The 16,753-nt window shown below is 37.4% G+C and overlaps 1 protein-coding gene and 1 long non-coding RNA gene across 4 annotated transcripts; one reads left to right on the forward strand and one right to left on the reverse strand.

Moving 5' to 3' along the window:
* Positions 1 to 1,510: 1,510 nt before the first annotated feature.
* Positions 1,511 to 5,660, forward strand: LOC122980818 (fibronectin type III domain-containing protein 11-like). 3 transcript variants are annotated; one of them, XM_044349188.1, is made up of 3 exons: positions 1,511 to 1,633; positions 3,411 to 3,556; positions 4,792 to 5,660. In XM_044349188.1, the coding sequence occupies exons 2-3, from the start codon at positions 3,416 to 3,418 to the stop codon at positions 5,554 to 5,556; spliced, it is 906 nt and encodes a 301-aa protein (XP_044205123.1). In that variant the 5' UTR covers positions 1,511 to 1,633; positions 3,411 to 3,415; the 3' UTR covers positions 5,557 to 5,660. The 3 variants fall into 3 exon arrangements, with proteins under 3 accessions (XP_044205123.1, XP_044205124.1, XP_044205121.1); XM_044349189.1 differs by lacking the exon at positions 1,511 to 1,633 and adding an exon at positions 1,660 to 1,835 and having other exon boundaries at positions 4,933 to 5,660; XM_044349186.1 differs by lacking the exon at positions 1,511 to 1,633 and adding an exon at positions 1,663 to 1,835.
* A 3,629-nt stretch (positions 5,661 to 9,289) lies between these two features.
* LOC122980826 lies at positions 9,290 to 13,917 on the reverse strand. The gene is made up of 2 exons (XR_006403088.1): positions 11,212 to 13,917; positions 9,290 to 10,736 (listed from the first exon to the last, which is right to left on the reverse strand). It is a non-coding gene; the product is annotated as an uncharacterized LOC122980826 (long non-coding RNA).
* Positions 13,918 to 16,753: the final 2,836 nt, after the last annotated feature.

Genomic DNA, 16,753 nt, shown 5'->3' on the forward strand with positions numbered 1-16,753 from the left:
ACCTCAGAATAATCGACACCAGACCATCAGAGTATCAAGAAAAATAGAAATCTTTATTAAGTAAACACCAATAAAAAGAAGGGGCTTCGGAGTTTCACTAAATAGGATAGTTATGCCACTTGAGGGGGAGTCAGGGCTGGCCACACTATAAAATTTCACACCACCATCCAAAGATGCAAGACACTACAAGAATAAGAGCACATCACCACAACTTCAGGAAATACCTGGGAGCACACCACAATGCACACAGTGGAGTCGCACGTCTACTTTAAGAAAGAGGGTGGAGCCAATACAAGACCTCCCCCCACCCGGAACCCAACTCAATCCCACCCAGCTTCTCTCCTGTCCCCACGGCAATAAAATACAACAACAAATACACAATACATACAAGTTAAAATATATACTAAACTTGCGTGGTCGACGAGACCCCCCCCCGGGGTCTGAGCTTGTGGCACCGTCCAACTCCCCGGGGAACCACGGCTCCGTCGGACGGCGCAGCAGGGAACGGCGGCGTGCCGGAGGCAGCAGCGAGGTTGAAGAGCAGCGGCGGCGGCTTGCGCTCCTAAAGCCCCAGCCCTAACTAACTAAAGGAGGCAACAGACCTCCCCTCCTAACACAGGAACTCACTAACCCCCTATCGTACCTGTCTTCGTCGCCGGCAGCCCTAAACGGCAGCGAACGACACCCTCCCGCTCCCGGAATGAACGCAGCCACACCGCAGGACAGCACGCTCTCCCGACCTCCACACACACGAATGCCCGCTCTCCCCTTCCCCCTTTTCAGAGTCCCACAGCTGCGCAATCAGCCACACCTGACACTCATTAGTCCATCACTTGTCAGTCCAATCAAGGTATCTTCGCCAATTCACATCACAATATGCAACAATCAATTTTTTTCTGGAATCCCTGAAAGCACAACTGACTGTCCAGAAACCATGGTCAAAAACTTGCACACTGCTCTGAAACTCCTGTCAGAAACCGCCAACAAAATAACATTCCACTGCATGCACTAACTCGGACCCTGCATGGAAAACAAGCCAAACATTTCAAACATTTCCAGCAGAAAGAACTTGTTAAGAACAAAGGACATGAACTGAAAGGAACAACAGTCGGCATCAATGACCAGTTCCCCAGATAGATAAATTAACAGTGGAAAGTAGCTACTATATCCATCCTCAAGCACAGTAGACAGAAGGCCAAACGGACATCTCTGGTGGTTGATTAACTTTACAGTGAAGGACAGCTATTCTGAAACTTCACCATTAATACCCTGGCTCTTCTCATATTCACAAAAAACAACAGTATAAATAAAAATATTTTTGTTTGTTTTTATTTTAGGTTAGGTTAGGTTTTGTTGATTATCGTCTATATTTTCTCACTTGTGAGATTGTGTGATGTCTCTACCTATGTTCTGTGTTTATACACTTTGCACCAATAAAAAAAGGAAAAAACAAACAAACAAACAAAAAATAACTATCTGTGATATTGACAGTGGAACCTGAAGTTAGTGCAGGCTGCTTCTGTCATTCTGTAACCATGGAAGTTAAACTGTAACCATGCAGACAAACCCATTGAACTATAAACAGGAGTTGCCATAAAACTACACAACAGGACTTAAAAACAAAAGAAAATAGGTAGGCTATAGGTGTATAAGTTAAATGCTGAGTATTCTGCTTGTTCCTGCTTATTTCTGATTTGTGTTTGTTTAATAGGCAATTTTATGGGTAACATCCAGTGTTAGCTAGCTATCAAACTTACCCTGAGGTGTTCACTTCAGGAATTCATGTAACAATATCCTTTGACTCATAACATACAGCACAATGTTTATAAGGTCAAGTGAGTATTTTATTGATCATAATTCTATTAATACCATCTACATTGCCCTGATTAATGACTAAGAACCATTTAAATGTTAGCAAGCTAGCTAACTTGCTAACATTTAAATGCTAGCTAGCTTGCTAACTAGGTCAATTGAGTATTTTATTGATCATAATTCTATTAATGCCATTTACATTGACTAAGAATCATTTAAATGTTAGCAAGCTAGCTAAAATTTGCTTTGCTGATGTTTTATGCAAATGTTTTATGTTCTTCATAAAACATTTGCCAAGCCATGTTTGATGGATTATGTGTTTGTTAGCATAGCACACTTGTAGCCTACAAGTGCTTCTTTAGAGTGAATAAAATAAGTTTCCAGTAAGATACAGTTATTTACAGACTCTCTCAAGAGTGTGTAACTAATTCTGGTGTATTTACAATGACCTTTCTATGATTAATTTCACAATGCAAACTTTTCCCAAAATGAATTAAATGGTATGAAACAACTAAAACATACATGTAATACATAATAGTCCTATGCAGGCTCATACAGAGCAAGCAGCTTTTGGCTTTTAATGTTTTAAGAGATTTTAAATAGACAAGTACCTTTGAAACTCCCACAGAAGACAAATAAAGAACTTAGGATGTGTAAGATGTTTATCAAATTTTCACAGCAGAGCAAGATTTGACTGTCAGTAACCTACAGTTGCAGACAGTTCAGTCTGGTTGAGCTTGTTGTATTTCCTCCTGTAAGAAAACGTGGAGAGACAAAATGCAAGGATGGATCTCTTCAAAGTGCGGTAGTTGCAAGGGCAGGTGTGCTGACAGATTACTGATCTGATTGGGTGATTGGGTTCAGGAATGTGTTTGGACTTTGGAGTGGTTGTGGTCAGGATAGCAGCTGGACTCTAGACACACTGACAATCTGTGATGATTTTATTGGTTGGTATTTGTCACAGCTGGTCAACATTCAAGAAGTGGGATTTTGATATGCATTGTGCAATACTAGAAAATTAATCATGCATTGCCTTTATTGTTAATTTACTGTATAATGTGAAATAGAAATATATAACATTTATAATATTTCATGTCACACCGTGCAATAGTGCAAAGTTAGTGTGCTAATTTTCAGTCAGTTTCACTTCATGTGGTACGTGGCATGTCGCAGACTTTTCTGAAATACTTTTGGAATTTGAAAAGCCAGTGATCCATGTTGCTTGCTTGCTCATACTTGAAAACATAAACTAACTTTTTAGACATAAACACCCGCAGCATTTTGTTTTGTCTTACTCATAAAGACGCCAAAATATGAGCAAATGTTATGCTGCTATGAGCAAACAACCTTGGTTCTTTAGAGTTTTGTACCAATTATCCATTAGTTATTTATGCTTATGAGAGTATTGGTATATGGAGGCCTGATTATAAATCCCTAGTCAATTAGTTGTTTGTCATTCACAATAAGCTTCGAAAATGTCCACAGAATACATTTGCAGATGTAATGCAAAGCCAACATAGACACAAAATAGTCTGCATGTGACCTATAAGCCACATACTGCACATGATCATGCTTACAGCTGTGAATGTATGTTACAGTTACCATGGACGAAGTCAAGTTGGCCTGTACAAGCTCAAATGAGTGTGGTGCCCAGGAGGCCAGCAGTCAAAAAGACACCCTGCTCGACCTCCACAACCAGATCGCACATCTGTTCTGCACCAGACTTAGTGAGAACTCCATCATGGTCAGTAAACCATAATGTAAAGCTGTGTAAAGCTATGTAATAATGCAATACCATTTATTTGTTATCATATGTTATTAGGCTTGTATAACATTGTAATTACATCTGAATGAACAAAGAGAAGATGACAGGCATGGAAGCTACGTTTTTTAAAATATGAGGCAGTCTGTCATTGTTCTGCAGTGCCATTTCTGCTCATTTGTCCAAGTGATTAGAATACAGAATGTGTACATTCAAGGCCATCACTAAAATGTTGACTGAAAATGGCACTGCATTCAAAAACGCAAGGGGCTAAAGGTTGGGAACCACTGTGGACACGCTGCCACAGATAGACTAGTTTGATCAATAAACTAAGATAAAGTTTGAGGGCTTATTAGATGCCAAAACACTGCACTGTGGTTTATAATACTATGACACAAGCTTTTACAACTCTGACATAAAGGGCTGCAACTAATGATTATTTTCATAACCAATTATATCAGATGATCAGAGTCTAAGATAATATCTTCAAATTGTTTATTTTGTCCAATCAGTAGTCCAAAACCCTGTTATTTCAGTTTACTATCACACAAGACAAAGAAAAGTAGCAATTTCTCACATTTAAGAAACTGAACCTAGCTAATGTCTGGCATTTTTGCTTTAAACAGTTAATTGATTATCAAAATAGATGCTTAACTATTAGTTGATTAATCAACTAATTGTTTCAGCTCTACTGAAGTTATCACAGTGATAATCATCAGTGTGTAAGCAGCATGTTACAGTTGATGATGCTGGAGGTCGAGCTAGTTTGAACTACTTTATATACAGTTAGCTAGTTTCTCAACTTAGGGGTTGTTTATTCAGGTATAAGAAGAAAAAAGCAACAGTTTGATACACAAAATAGGATTCTCTGGGCCTCAAACAGTTATTTAAATGGAACCATCTGAGAAGTAACAACTCATAGACATCTGAAATATGACAAGGAGACACAACCAGACACTGCTTTTTTGTAAGAGGTCTTAATCTCAAAAGTAACAAGTAACTAAAGCTGTAAAATAAATGCAGTGGAGTAGGAAGTACGGTATTTCCCTCTGAAATGTAGTGGAATGGAAGTATCATGTGGCAAAAGTACCTAAGAATTGTACATAGGTACATTATTTAGGTAAATGTACTTTGTTACTTTCCACCTCTGTGTCTAAGGCATGTATTTATGAGGACAGCACCTGTAGATTCATAAGTTCATGTGATGTGTTTCCAAGGTGATACAGGAAAAGCTGCAACTCATGCAAAGAAGCTCTTACTACTTGGAAATCCAGCACGATGATTCGCTCCCAACTGCAGACCAGCAGCAGCAGACTTTAAATTTGTCTGACAGTACAGTGTTGTCTCTTATTGACCAGCGGAAGCTGAGGCGTGCCATGACCCTGGCTAACACCCAGGTGAAGCTCCTACTCACTCTGCTGGGAATGCTCTACGAGGAGATAATCAGTGGCTGTCGGGAACTTGAGGTCTTCATCATTAAGTACGACCAGGGTTTGGTGGACAGTGACATGGCAGCTTCCACGCAGGAGAAGCTCCAGCGAACCCACCAGTACCTGAACGACTTTGAGAGCAGGCTGACTCGAAATCTCGGCCCGCTGGACCTGCAGAACCAGCTCATCCTGAACACAGGTCAGTACCCGATGCCGCAGCTCAGCGCGTCTCTGGCCATCAAGATGCCGGTGATGTTTGACCGGTGTGAGTCGCGTGTGACATCCAACGCTGCACACCTGTGTTGGGGAGTCGCCAGTCAGCAGTCTAAGGAGCCCTGCCAAGAGTTTGAGATCCACATGAAGAACCTTCACCCAACTGCTGACCAGGACCAGTTTATTAAATCTACATGTCAGTCATACAGTATACACTTCAACAACCTGACCCCTGACAGGTACTATCAGTTCTCTGTCAAAAGAGTTGATACTGTCAACTTGGTCTATGGACTGTGGACTGACACTATCATCCTGAAGACCGTGAGTGTTTTCAAATGAGAGCTTTTTGAATATGAAGAGAATTCCCAGCCTGTGTATATTTACTATGGGGAATATATTTGACCTGTTTTATTCTCAATAAAGGTGCTTTTAGGAAAAAAAAACATTTACTGGAGGACAATGAAGTTGAGAAATGAAGAATTGTTTGTACACTGCACAGTCACCTTTTATGGAACCTATAGGCAGAAATCATCTATACAAATACATTAGTAAGGTCCAACATCCACTGGATACTGGGATTTCAATCTAGGCTACCACAAGAGAAACTTTTTTGATTGAAATTTTGATTCCTTTGAGGATTTTGTTCTTGATCATCATCTTGTGTTTCATTTCCATCTAATATTTTTGTTACTTGGGAGACGTTTAACTTCCTTCCTCTAAATTACCAGCTTAATCAGGACAGACAGAAGCACTACTGATTGGATTAGATCAGATAAATTGTCTAATTCGTTTCAGATATGACCTGATGCATTCAGGCATCCTTTACTCAAGTCAAACACGGCTAACCAAGGAAATCATGAAAAGATCCTCTGACCTCAATCCACACTGTCACGTCCAAAAAGTAACTGCTACATCTCTTGTTCTTTGTCTTATTTTGGTCAGCAAACAACAGAACCTGTTCCATCTGCTCCTGCTCTCTGTGATCACCTGTACTGTGTTTTGATAGAGCTAAACTCATGATTTAGTTATGAATATATGAAATATAAATAGAAATAAATTAAATATATTTTATATTTTCATATTTTTCAGTTTCTCTGAACAAGGAACAGGGATACAATTAAACATAGATAAAATAATGATTTGATTGCAGCTCATAAATACTATCTGTTAAGCAGGAGAACAGTAACTGTACTGTTGCACTGAGATGATTATGAAATCACGATTTGAAGATAGAATAGAATATACTTTAGTGTCCCTGTTAGGAAATTTGTCTTGGACTCTGTACTGCTGTTCCTTTCAAAGTACAATGAATATACAACCAAAAAGAAAAAAAGTAGCACAAGTATATTTAGCAGTACTATACTCAACCATACAGTACATACCTGAGGCCAGCAGCACCTTTTACCCTCTTAAGTTTATAGTGCCAACACATCTATGAACAAACAACCATTTAATCTACAGCACAAAGTTTGTCTGACAAAATAAACAAATACAGGTTGCAGGGATGATCAGCTACATTAAAATGCATGATAATAGACAAAGTCCTTCAAATTCTCAGGAAATTGAAACATCTACAACTCCATGACACTACAAACTCTATCTGCTGATGAAGATCATGTGATATGATGGTAAGCTCCAGAACAGCTACTAAATGGAACTTTAGGGTAAGATTCTTTTCTCTTATTATTATTGTAACCAAGGTTAGAATAATGTTGGTTTATATATATTTGTTTGTTATAAAGTTGCTGGGTTGTTTGCTTACAACGTCACTCAATCTCAAATCTTACACCAACCATGGCTAACATAGTCCCGATGATGCAGATTAGCTCATGATGATATGGTACTTGTTGGTACTTGTTGGCCTTGTGTGTGAGGTGGAAACTGAAAGAGACTGTATTTAGTTTAGTTTTAGTGTGCTTCACATAAATGTAGGCAAAACTTAAGAGTTTATTTAATTCAGCAACAAACAAGACACTCTCAATGAACTGAAGCCTTTGACAATCACCAATCTCCTGTTGAAATGTCAGTACTGTAAAACCTGATGACTTGGTTCAACTCAAACTGTTTGAGGAAATCAATGGCCTTGAACCATTTAAGTTTATGAACTCAAACAATTTAAGCATGAAAAATGATATCATTTGCATACAAGTAACTAAAGTATTTATTGTGAAGGTAATTTTGGTAAATAAAGTTAATAGTACCAATTTCATTGAGTTGATTGAATTAAAACTAAGAAGTATTTTAGACTTTAGTAGAAGTCTACTTTTAGTAGAATTTAACTGAATAAAGTAAGATCTTCTTTACACAAATGTTATCACTTAAGTTTCCTTTACTCAGTTTTCTTTCACTAAAGCAAATTATTATATTCTAGTTGTGACAACTTTGTAGCTACTCAGTTCACTTGAGGAAACCGATTGCCTTAAACCTTTTTAGTTGGAATAGCACAATATAAACACACATGTCTGACACAACTTAAACAATTTCTTTAGCTGAATGCCGAACACTCATGACTAAACACATAACATTTCAGTGTTCACAGCTCTCGAAAGGTAGTTTACTCCTCTCCACTTACTTTTGTTTTTCTTGAACCTATTAACAAAGTTTTCAGAAAAAACACCCTTTTAAAGTTGAAACTTAAAAGTTAAGTAGACCAACTCATCCTGAAAAGGGAATACATGTTCAGTGTATGTGACTGTTATTGTTCAAATGATCAAGTTTATAAAAAGGCTAGTGATGAAAAAGAAAACATCATAATGCCATTGCCTCCAGATTTTCACATGCAAATCAAAGCAATGTGTAAGCTTAAAGGATAGCCTTGAAAAAATCTTAACCAACCCTAATACAAGACTCACTGGCCATATGTCCATGTAAATATTTTTGGTGTGTATAATAAGGGATGCACGATATTATTGGCAAGTCATTGGTATCGGCCAATAAAATGAAATATCGGCATTGGCGAATTCTGCCGATCATGAGAGGCTGATATGTTGCCATCTCCTCCGCCGTCTGACTGCGCTTCCCTTGATGGACTGTGTCACCCTGATGGTCCCGGTGCTTCCTCTGCAGGCTCCACTTCACTCAAGCTGCCCATCAGACCCGCTGCTTCTTCCCACTTTAACCCGAATAACAAACTGGGGCTCGGTGCTCCACATAGAGAGCCGGGGTTAACGTTAGTCGGGAGGCTAGCGAAGCCTAGCTGGCTCCTCCGGTCGCTAACGCTCCGCTAGCCTCCCAGCTAACGTTAGCCCCGGCTCTCCATGTGGATCAAACTGGACCACCAACCCCCGATTTGTTATTCAGGTTAAAGTGGGGAGAAGCAGCAGGCCTGTCGGGCAGCTGAGTGAAGTGGAGCCTGCGGAGGAAGCACTGGGACCGTCAGGGTGAAACAGTCCATCGAGGTGCGGTGGTATTCGGCTGCACAGATAAGAAATCCCTCGGCTGACAGGATGTACCACTCTGTTTGAAAAATAAAAAAACTTCATCCTCTTCTTTTTGGTTTATAACAGCAGTCGGCAACCAGTGTATTGGGTGCATTATCGCCACCTTCTGCTCCGGAGTGTGGACGAAAGATTAAATCCTACACATTAATCCTGTCTGCCTAATAAACTCAAAGAAAACTCTACTGCTCCTCCCACTTGGCAAATTCATTAAAGTTTTAATTCTGATTCTAATTCTAGTCTTCCAAAATTCTTCCTCCATATATTGTCTTTCTTGATCATACTTAGTACAAGCTATGCTTGCATGCATAATAGTCTCCTCAGCCAGCTGGAAAAAAATATGTGCATATATCGGTATTGGCATCGGCAATTGGCCACAATGAGTTGGAAATATCGGCATATCGGATATTGGCAAAAAATCCAATATTGTGCATCCCTATGTATGATCATTCTGTTCATACTGGCTGTGAAGAGTTCCCTTTATAACACAACTAGAACTAAATCCAGTCCTCGTTCTGTGTGAAATTGACTTCTAAAGTTCAGCCAAAGTAAATCTGAGGCTTCAGCAGTCTGAGTTACACTAATCAACTGGATATCTTCCAAAGTTTGTCTTTTTAATACAAAATTTCTTGTCCTTCTAGTCACGTATAGGTTTATTGTCTGGACAAAACACTGATGACAAAACTACAAGTGACTGCCATGAAGAATGATTACAGACACCAACAACTCTTTCTTAGGACATATGGATATGTGAGTAAATGCAGTAAGATAGACTTGAAAACATGCAAGTCGGTGACTGAACAATAAATTGTACTGTAATGGATTTTTACAGCCTACAATGAATTACCTGATTTTTTTGAAAATTATTGTCTTTTGTAAAACATTTTTACATGGCATTTTGAGTACCTGAGAAAATATTGTTACATATTAACAGAGATTTCTTCATTTCTTAGTTAATGAATATCTATGTTGCAATGGAATTATTTTTTCCCCACCACAGGCACTAGTCTTTAATATCCTTTAGATATCAAAAGATAGCATGTAACAGGAGGATAAAAACATATGATCAGACTTAATGATGATGAACAACTAGATATTATAAGACATATTGATATTGTTCTTGTTGTGCTCTCAAGAAGTACTGATGTGGTTGTCCTTGAGTATCACTGTAGTTGTTCTTTGTTTGGTAGAATTCTTCATTAATTTTGGTGTAACTTGCTCTTACATATAATTTAATGTAATTTATTCAATGAGTATCTCTTCATTTGTAATGTAGTTTTATAACTTGGTAACATTTGATACAACAATGCAAAGTAAATAGAAGGAGTGTATCTCTGCCTGACTGTAAATTACATAGTTTTGATGAACAATAGCGACCAGCCTTAAAGAAAAAGAACTAACACTACCCTCAATACAACTAGAGGGCTACATCACAATATAAACCTCAAACTATTTAATTCCTTCCTTTGTCCCATCTCAGCCTTAATGAATAAAGACAAGCACCTTCTCCACACCAGTCTTGCAATTAATAAAACAATATAACAACATTTAACAGTCAACATTCAGTTAAGCAAGGGAGAATACAACATTTTCAAGGCCAGATAATGTGACACCAACTACACAGCAAAACTTAAGTAACGTACAGAAGTGCTCTAAAGGCAGTCAACAGGGTACACAGTAGAATGTAGAAGGCAATTTTTATATTCATCAGTGAGGTATTGAGCTATGGATATGGGAAAAGGAGAACACAAACATGCCTTGCAAGTTTTGGAGACCTCTGATAAATCCTACAGCGGTAGGGCGGCTAAGACTGCTGTTCTAGCTGCGCTGATGTTCTTGTCTTGTTGCACAAACAAAGACAAGGTATCCATTCAGGGATGTTAGGGTCCATTGTTCACATTCAACAATGACGTAATGCATTAAAAATATTTTTATCTGTTCCTCATATGCCGTCAAAACTTCCCCTTACCAAAACTTCCAGTCTTCCTCTTTTTGTAGAGCAGTTGAGGTGTATATTTGTCAAGTTCAGCGAAGAAGAAGAATGGTAGATTGTGATTAATGGTAGTGATCCTGTGACATTGACTGTAGAGTTGCATGGAAAAAAAAAGCAATGAGAGATAGTAAAACTGGATTTTTCAAACATTTTCAGACAAACAGACATACCATATTAAACTACTCAATACTAAGCTCTTTATCCAGATCAGGAATTCCTACAATGATGAATTCGAAAAAAAGTACACTAGCCTAGTGGCTCTTGAAAGGCATGGGCATATTAGCTAGCAAGCTAACAGTTACACTTTTAACATAGAACTTTATCAAACTAATGTTACTCAGCATCAGCTATCAAGTGACCGCGACTATCATGTAACTTAACATTATGAAACTTTTATTTCTGAACCACTAAAGCATGAATTGGCCTTCTTGTAAGCTAACTTATGGCCAATGTTTGCACAACTCAATAAAATTAACGTTAAGCTAACAATGCACTTCTATAATTCAAACAGCAAGACAAACAATAACTTGTGCAAACAGTAATAAAATAACGGAACAAAGTTACCCTGTGATGAAGACAAAACCATATCTGTGTCCTGAGTTTGAAAATCAAACACTGCAGTGCAGCAGGTGCAGTTTGTCCGTTACGCCAGTGTTGAGCACAAACATACACGCTCTCTCTCTCAGTGCCGCGTGCACAAAGACGACAGTGAACGGCGGGTACATTGTTTACTTTCTGAGCAGGATGAAACTAATCGGGCTGCCCAAATAAGGATGAAGAGTGAATAAACTTTAGGTGGGCAACTAATGACTGTTTTCGATAAAGATGACGATTTTTTTTTTTTGAATAATAGTTTGATGATACGGTGTCATCAGATGCCTTGTTTGTCCTACGAACACAACAAAACCCAAAATATTCAATTTAAAATTATACAATGAAAAGAAAAAAAAAATCTCACAGCTAGAAGCTAGAAACATAAAATATTGAAAATTGAAAAATCTTGGTGGAGGGGAAGGATTCAAGGTCTGGACTCAGGTAATACATAAACAGCTGGAGATTAAAAAAGATATCATAGAATATTTTTTTTACAAAATTTAAAAGTTTTTGACTCATCAAAATAGCCACTTTTTGCAGATATAACAGGCAAACACACTTGTTGCATTTTTTTCTACAATGGAAATCATATATTATTTGGAAAGTTCTTCTCAACACTATTGCAGTGTCATGTGTTGCACTGTCAGGTTGCTTTGCTTTCCACCCTTCTGTCCAGTTCACCCCAAACCAGCCTGATGACTGTGCTGGTTCCATGACTTGAAGCTTACTATCTTGTTCTTTTCTTCTAAGGTAGTTTTGACAGTCTGGGTGTATGTTTTGAGTCATTATCTTGCTGTAGGATAAACCTCTGACCAGCTAGGTGTAGACCAGAGGGGACTGCACAGCACTACAGAATGCTGTGGTGGCCCTTTTGGTCCCTTGTGCCAGTCACTCTGTACAAGTCACAAAGTCTGGATCCAGCCAAAGAGCCCCAAACCATCACGCTTCCTCCTCCATGCTTTTACACAGACAGAGGGTTTGGAAGTAATCAGCTAAAGCTGGGACAGCTGTAGGAATTGTTTGCATCAACTTTCAAGGCTTAAATTACTGCCATTGCTGCAGAGAATCTGTGAGTTGTTAACCCACTTGATCCCTGAAAAAAAGCTTTTTTTACATCATTTTTTTTCAACCTCTATCACTTACCTTTGTACCATTTAAGGTAATTCACTAGACTTGAACTGCTTAAATTTCAATAGAAACTGGAAAGATGGGGGTGTTCTAAAACTTTTGACCGGTAGTGTATGTGAATATCTTTGTGTGCATATCATATTATTAAGCCTTTTATTAAAAAAACATTAAAGGGCAAACAAACAAATAAATAAATAAATAAGAAAGCCAAGCAGACATTGTATCTGCTTGGAAAGTTAAATTATTTAGGCATTAGTAAACACACCTTGGAAATGGTTTATTTTTACCATTGTTATGTGGTATGGAAACAGCAGGGAAAAGTAATTATAGCAGGTAATATTACAGTGTCAGATGCAACCAGGTGAGAAAATGCATTGTAGCAATGTACTGAACTGAGGACAGAATCAGGGCGAAACATCACAGTGGAATGAACAGTGATGCATTCACTTACTGTTGTACAGTAGGTTCTGAAGTGCATTCAGTTTTTATGTTTTTTTTTTTTAAAGATTTTATTTAGAATTCCCAAATATATACAATCTACACCTCCCTCATCAACAAAACAGAAACCTACAATTCTAACAGCAAAGCAAAACAAGACAAAAAAATGTATTATAGTTATTACAGTTAGGTTTTCACAGAGTTGGATCATTCTGTTTTCATCAGTTGTATTCAAGAAACATATACTCAAACACTGGACATACACATATCCTCCTACACTAATATTCTGGAAAAAGAAATGTCTTATTATTCAAAAATGGAAAAGACAATAGTGATTGAAAAGAAGAAATGAACTCAGTTTGAAATCACATGGGGAGAGGTATTCCAAGCAATGAGTACATAAAAAAATGTGGACGTTAAATTTAAACCTAGTTTGAGTTTTGTTTTGTGTTGTTTTGTTTTAGGATGTAGACTAGGTGGATCATAATGACACCTGGGACATGATGATAAAGTGACCAGAATCTAAAGGCCCTGATGGCATTGTTGAGGTTTCAGTTGGTGAAGGATAAAAGATGAGTGCACCTGCTAGAGATAAATTGTAGTCAAAGTCATTTGTATGATGTATGTTTATGTGCATTTACATTTTACGTACTTGATTTAAGTTGATCAGATAAGATATTGAGGATGAACTGTTTGTTTTATATGTGGGATAAAGATGTGTCGTCTTTTTTGTTTTTTTTTTTGTCTGGAGTGCATTTGAATGGTGATGCTATTGCTTAGTTTAAAGATCCCCTCCAGACATGTATTCAGAGTATTTTTAGAATATAAAAATACTCTACTTGGAACAATGATGTGTGTCTGACATGACATGCACGGATGTCGTGGCTATGCGTTTGCAGTTTGACATTGTTACAAGTCAGATGAATTCTACAGTTCATACTCATATTTACCATGAGGTTACATTTTAGTTTCAGACTGACTCAACTATTTTATGTTTATCTATTAATATTTGAAATCCGGTAAAAGATTTATATGAAATTTGGGGAAAAAAATAGATCATGGGCCAATGATTGAGTGATGGGGTAGTTTTGAACATTTTGACTATTTACTCATGGCTATTAAATTAAAAAAAAAAAACTGTCCCATGATTGTCTATCTGTGTGTGTGTTTTTTGATGTAGAGTCAGACGCAGATTGAAACATTTTGAAATAACTCATTAAGCATTGTGCAGCTTTGTTGTATCCACTCTGTGCTTTCTAGTTGTTTTAAAGGGTAAATTGGTATTTTTCTTTTGACCACATATGTTTGAGATACATCATTTAAAAACTTACATTCAGTATGTTTGTATGTATGTTTTACCCGATTCTAGTCATAAATAGATATATATATAAAAATAGTATATTTCATACCAGTGTTTTATAGGTTAGTGGTTACATGCTGCTACTCTATGTGTTAAAACACTTGATGGTGAGAGTAACTTCTAACTTAGTGTTTTGATTTTTAGTGGTGGGAATAAACGTTGTTTATATCTGTATTACATAATGTGCTTTAGTTTACTTAATGCAGTTGGAGAATATTAGCACTAATAGTTTTGATTTATATAGGTTTTTATTAGTATTAGCTGCAGGCCAGTAATGCAGCATCTAATTGATAATTATGAAGCTGTTCTTAACTGCATAAAACATTTTAATACATCTAAATACTTTGATAACTTTTGTTAATTGTCACTTAAATGAGGCTACTGAAACCCTTTGTAATGTCCTCTGTTGCTCTATTAAAAACTTAGATTAAAAACATATCTCTCTCTTTATCTCTTTATATATAGAGAGATATGTGTATATCTCTCTCTGCTGTGTGGTAGCACCATAAATGTAATGAGGAGTTTAATTGGAAACTGCAACATAAAACTGACCTAACTTGTTTCTGATCCTTTGGACACTATGCAAGATAAAAAAATATGCGTTTGTAGTTTGTCATACTCATATGAGTCATGCTCATATGAATATTTTCAACCTCAGCTGTGTCAAAACTAGTGCTGAGATCCAGATTTCTTGTTGTTAAACTGGACCTATCTTGACTGCTCTCCCTTAGATTTGTTTCCTTATTACCTTACCCTTTGATGATCGCATTAACGAAAGTTACTTGAAAACAAAATCCTGAAGCTGAAAAAAGCCTTGGTTTTCTGCACCAAATTAGCTCTGGTGAAGCTCTTCCTTTGCAGATTAACTCCAATTTTTCATTAAAAGTTCATCTTGAAAAGGTATGGATAATCCTCACTAGCCATGGTTACTCCTGGCTTGTTTATCTGTTTTTTTCCCACTAGTTTGTGATTGGGTCTGCTCCATTTCAGTGCGCCAGTGCACCCCTCAACACATAAGAGCAAAGGCCGGGAAAACTGTTTAAACTATGAGTTTAAATGGAGTGTATTCTGCCTGTAATCTGTGTAATCTGTCAAACAGCAGCAGTAACCACATAATTGTCAGCTGAGAAAATAAACAACAATGTCGACCTACGGGGCAAAACCCATGATAGCTTTCCTAGCTGACAAATAATTGCCATCATGGACAGTAATGTTCACAATATGTTATGCAAGCCTGAATGATACTAATCAGTTCTCTGTTTTATCAATCTCCTTTGACTTGTTTGTGTTTGTATGGGCTATGTGGTCATGGTTACATAAACGCTGCTCTAGCTGCTGATATTTGGCAGTGAATCTGGCGTATCTGCAGGCTACAATTATGGAGAGCCAAAGGTATCATATTTCGTCTCAATTTCCCTGGCATTTAATATGCCACCAGGTGTTTGTTAAACACCCTTCTGATAGCCACCATGCATTTAAAACATGTGTGACGCCTGGTGGAGTTTATTAAATGCCTGGTGGCGCTTTTAAATCCTGAGATACCTTTGGCTTTCCATATAGAATAACTGTAAAATGGCGTGCAGATTCTGCCTACACGGTGCAGACCCATTCACAGTGCACAGCGGGCTGAACTTCTCATGAAGTAGCAATAACAAAGCCGCCCATTTAGAAAGAAGATATGGTTATGATTGGTCAATTTTACTGTCATTTGAATTACTTAGCCCTCTGCTTGACCACCAATCACAGAACTGAAAGCAGCATTTTCCTTCCAGTGACTGTGGAGGCACAAAATTCTGATAGGCTGACAAAAGGGGCGTCTTTCATTTAACCCTTCACATTCCAAAACAAACTGAATAGACAGGTCTGAATGGTTTATTTCCTCAGAAATGTTTTGTGTGTCCCAACTGTGGGGGACTGAAATTGCCAAAATCAAAGATAATAAATAAATAAATAAATGACTCATTAAATAAATAAATGAAATAATAAAGAAAGAAATGTAGAAATAAAAGGCTCAATTATCAAATAAACGTGCAGGTTAATTTGAAAATAAATAAATGTGCACAGAAAAATAACAATAAATAAATAAAATTTCTTTCTTTATTTGACAAATTACTTATTTTTTTATTTATTTATTTTCATAATTAATTATTTCCTAATTTATTCTTTTCTGTTTACATTTATTTGTTTTTATTTATTTTCCTATTTATTTATTTTCCTGTTTCTTTCCTTCTGTATTTATTTATTCCTGTATTTCTTCACCCATAAGTTGATGAGAGGGTGTACCTTGATGGTGTCATTTATAAACCATTGGTCAATCCATATGAGAGTTCACAGATCGATTGTACTTGAAGAGTGGTTTTGAAGTTGGGTAGCTCTGGTTGTTGCCATCTTGGCAATGCCTGACTCTGTCTAATTCCCATGGATGTATTATAAGAAGTCTTATAATACATCTATGCTAACTCCTGACTAATCCAAAATGGGCAAGGAGGTGGAGATGAGGCAGGCCGAATGAAGCCTGGTTCATGAAACACGCCCACCTAGCTTGAACCTGCCAAACTAGCTAAGGCTAACAAGCGAGGCTAACAA

The sequence above is a fragment of the Thunnus albacares genome, chromosome 4 (assembly GCF_914725855.1).
Source record: "Thunnus albacares chromosome 4, fThuAlb1.1, whole genome shotgun sequence".
Classification (NCBI taxonomy): domain Eukaryota; kingdom Metazoa; phylum Chordata; class Actinopteri; order Scombriformes; family Scombridae; genus Thunnus; species Thunnus albacares.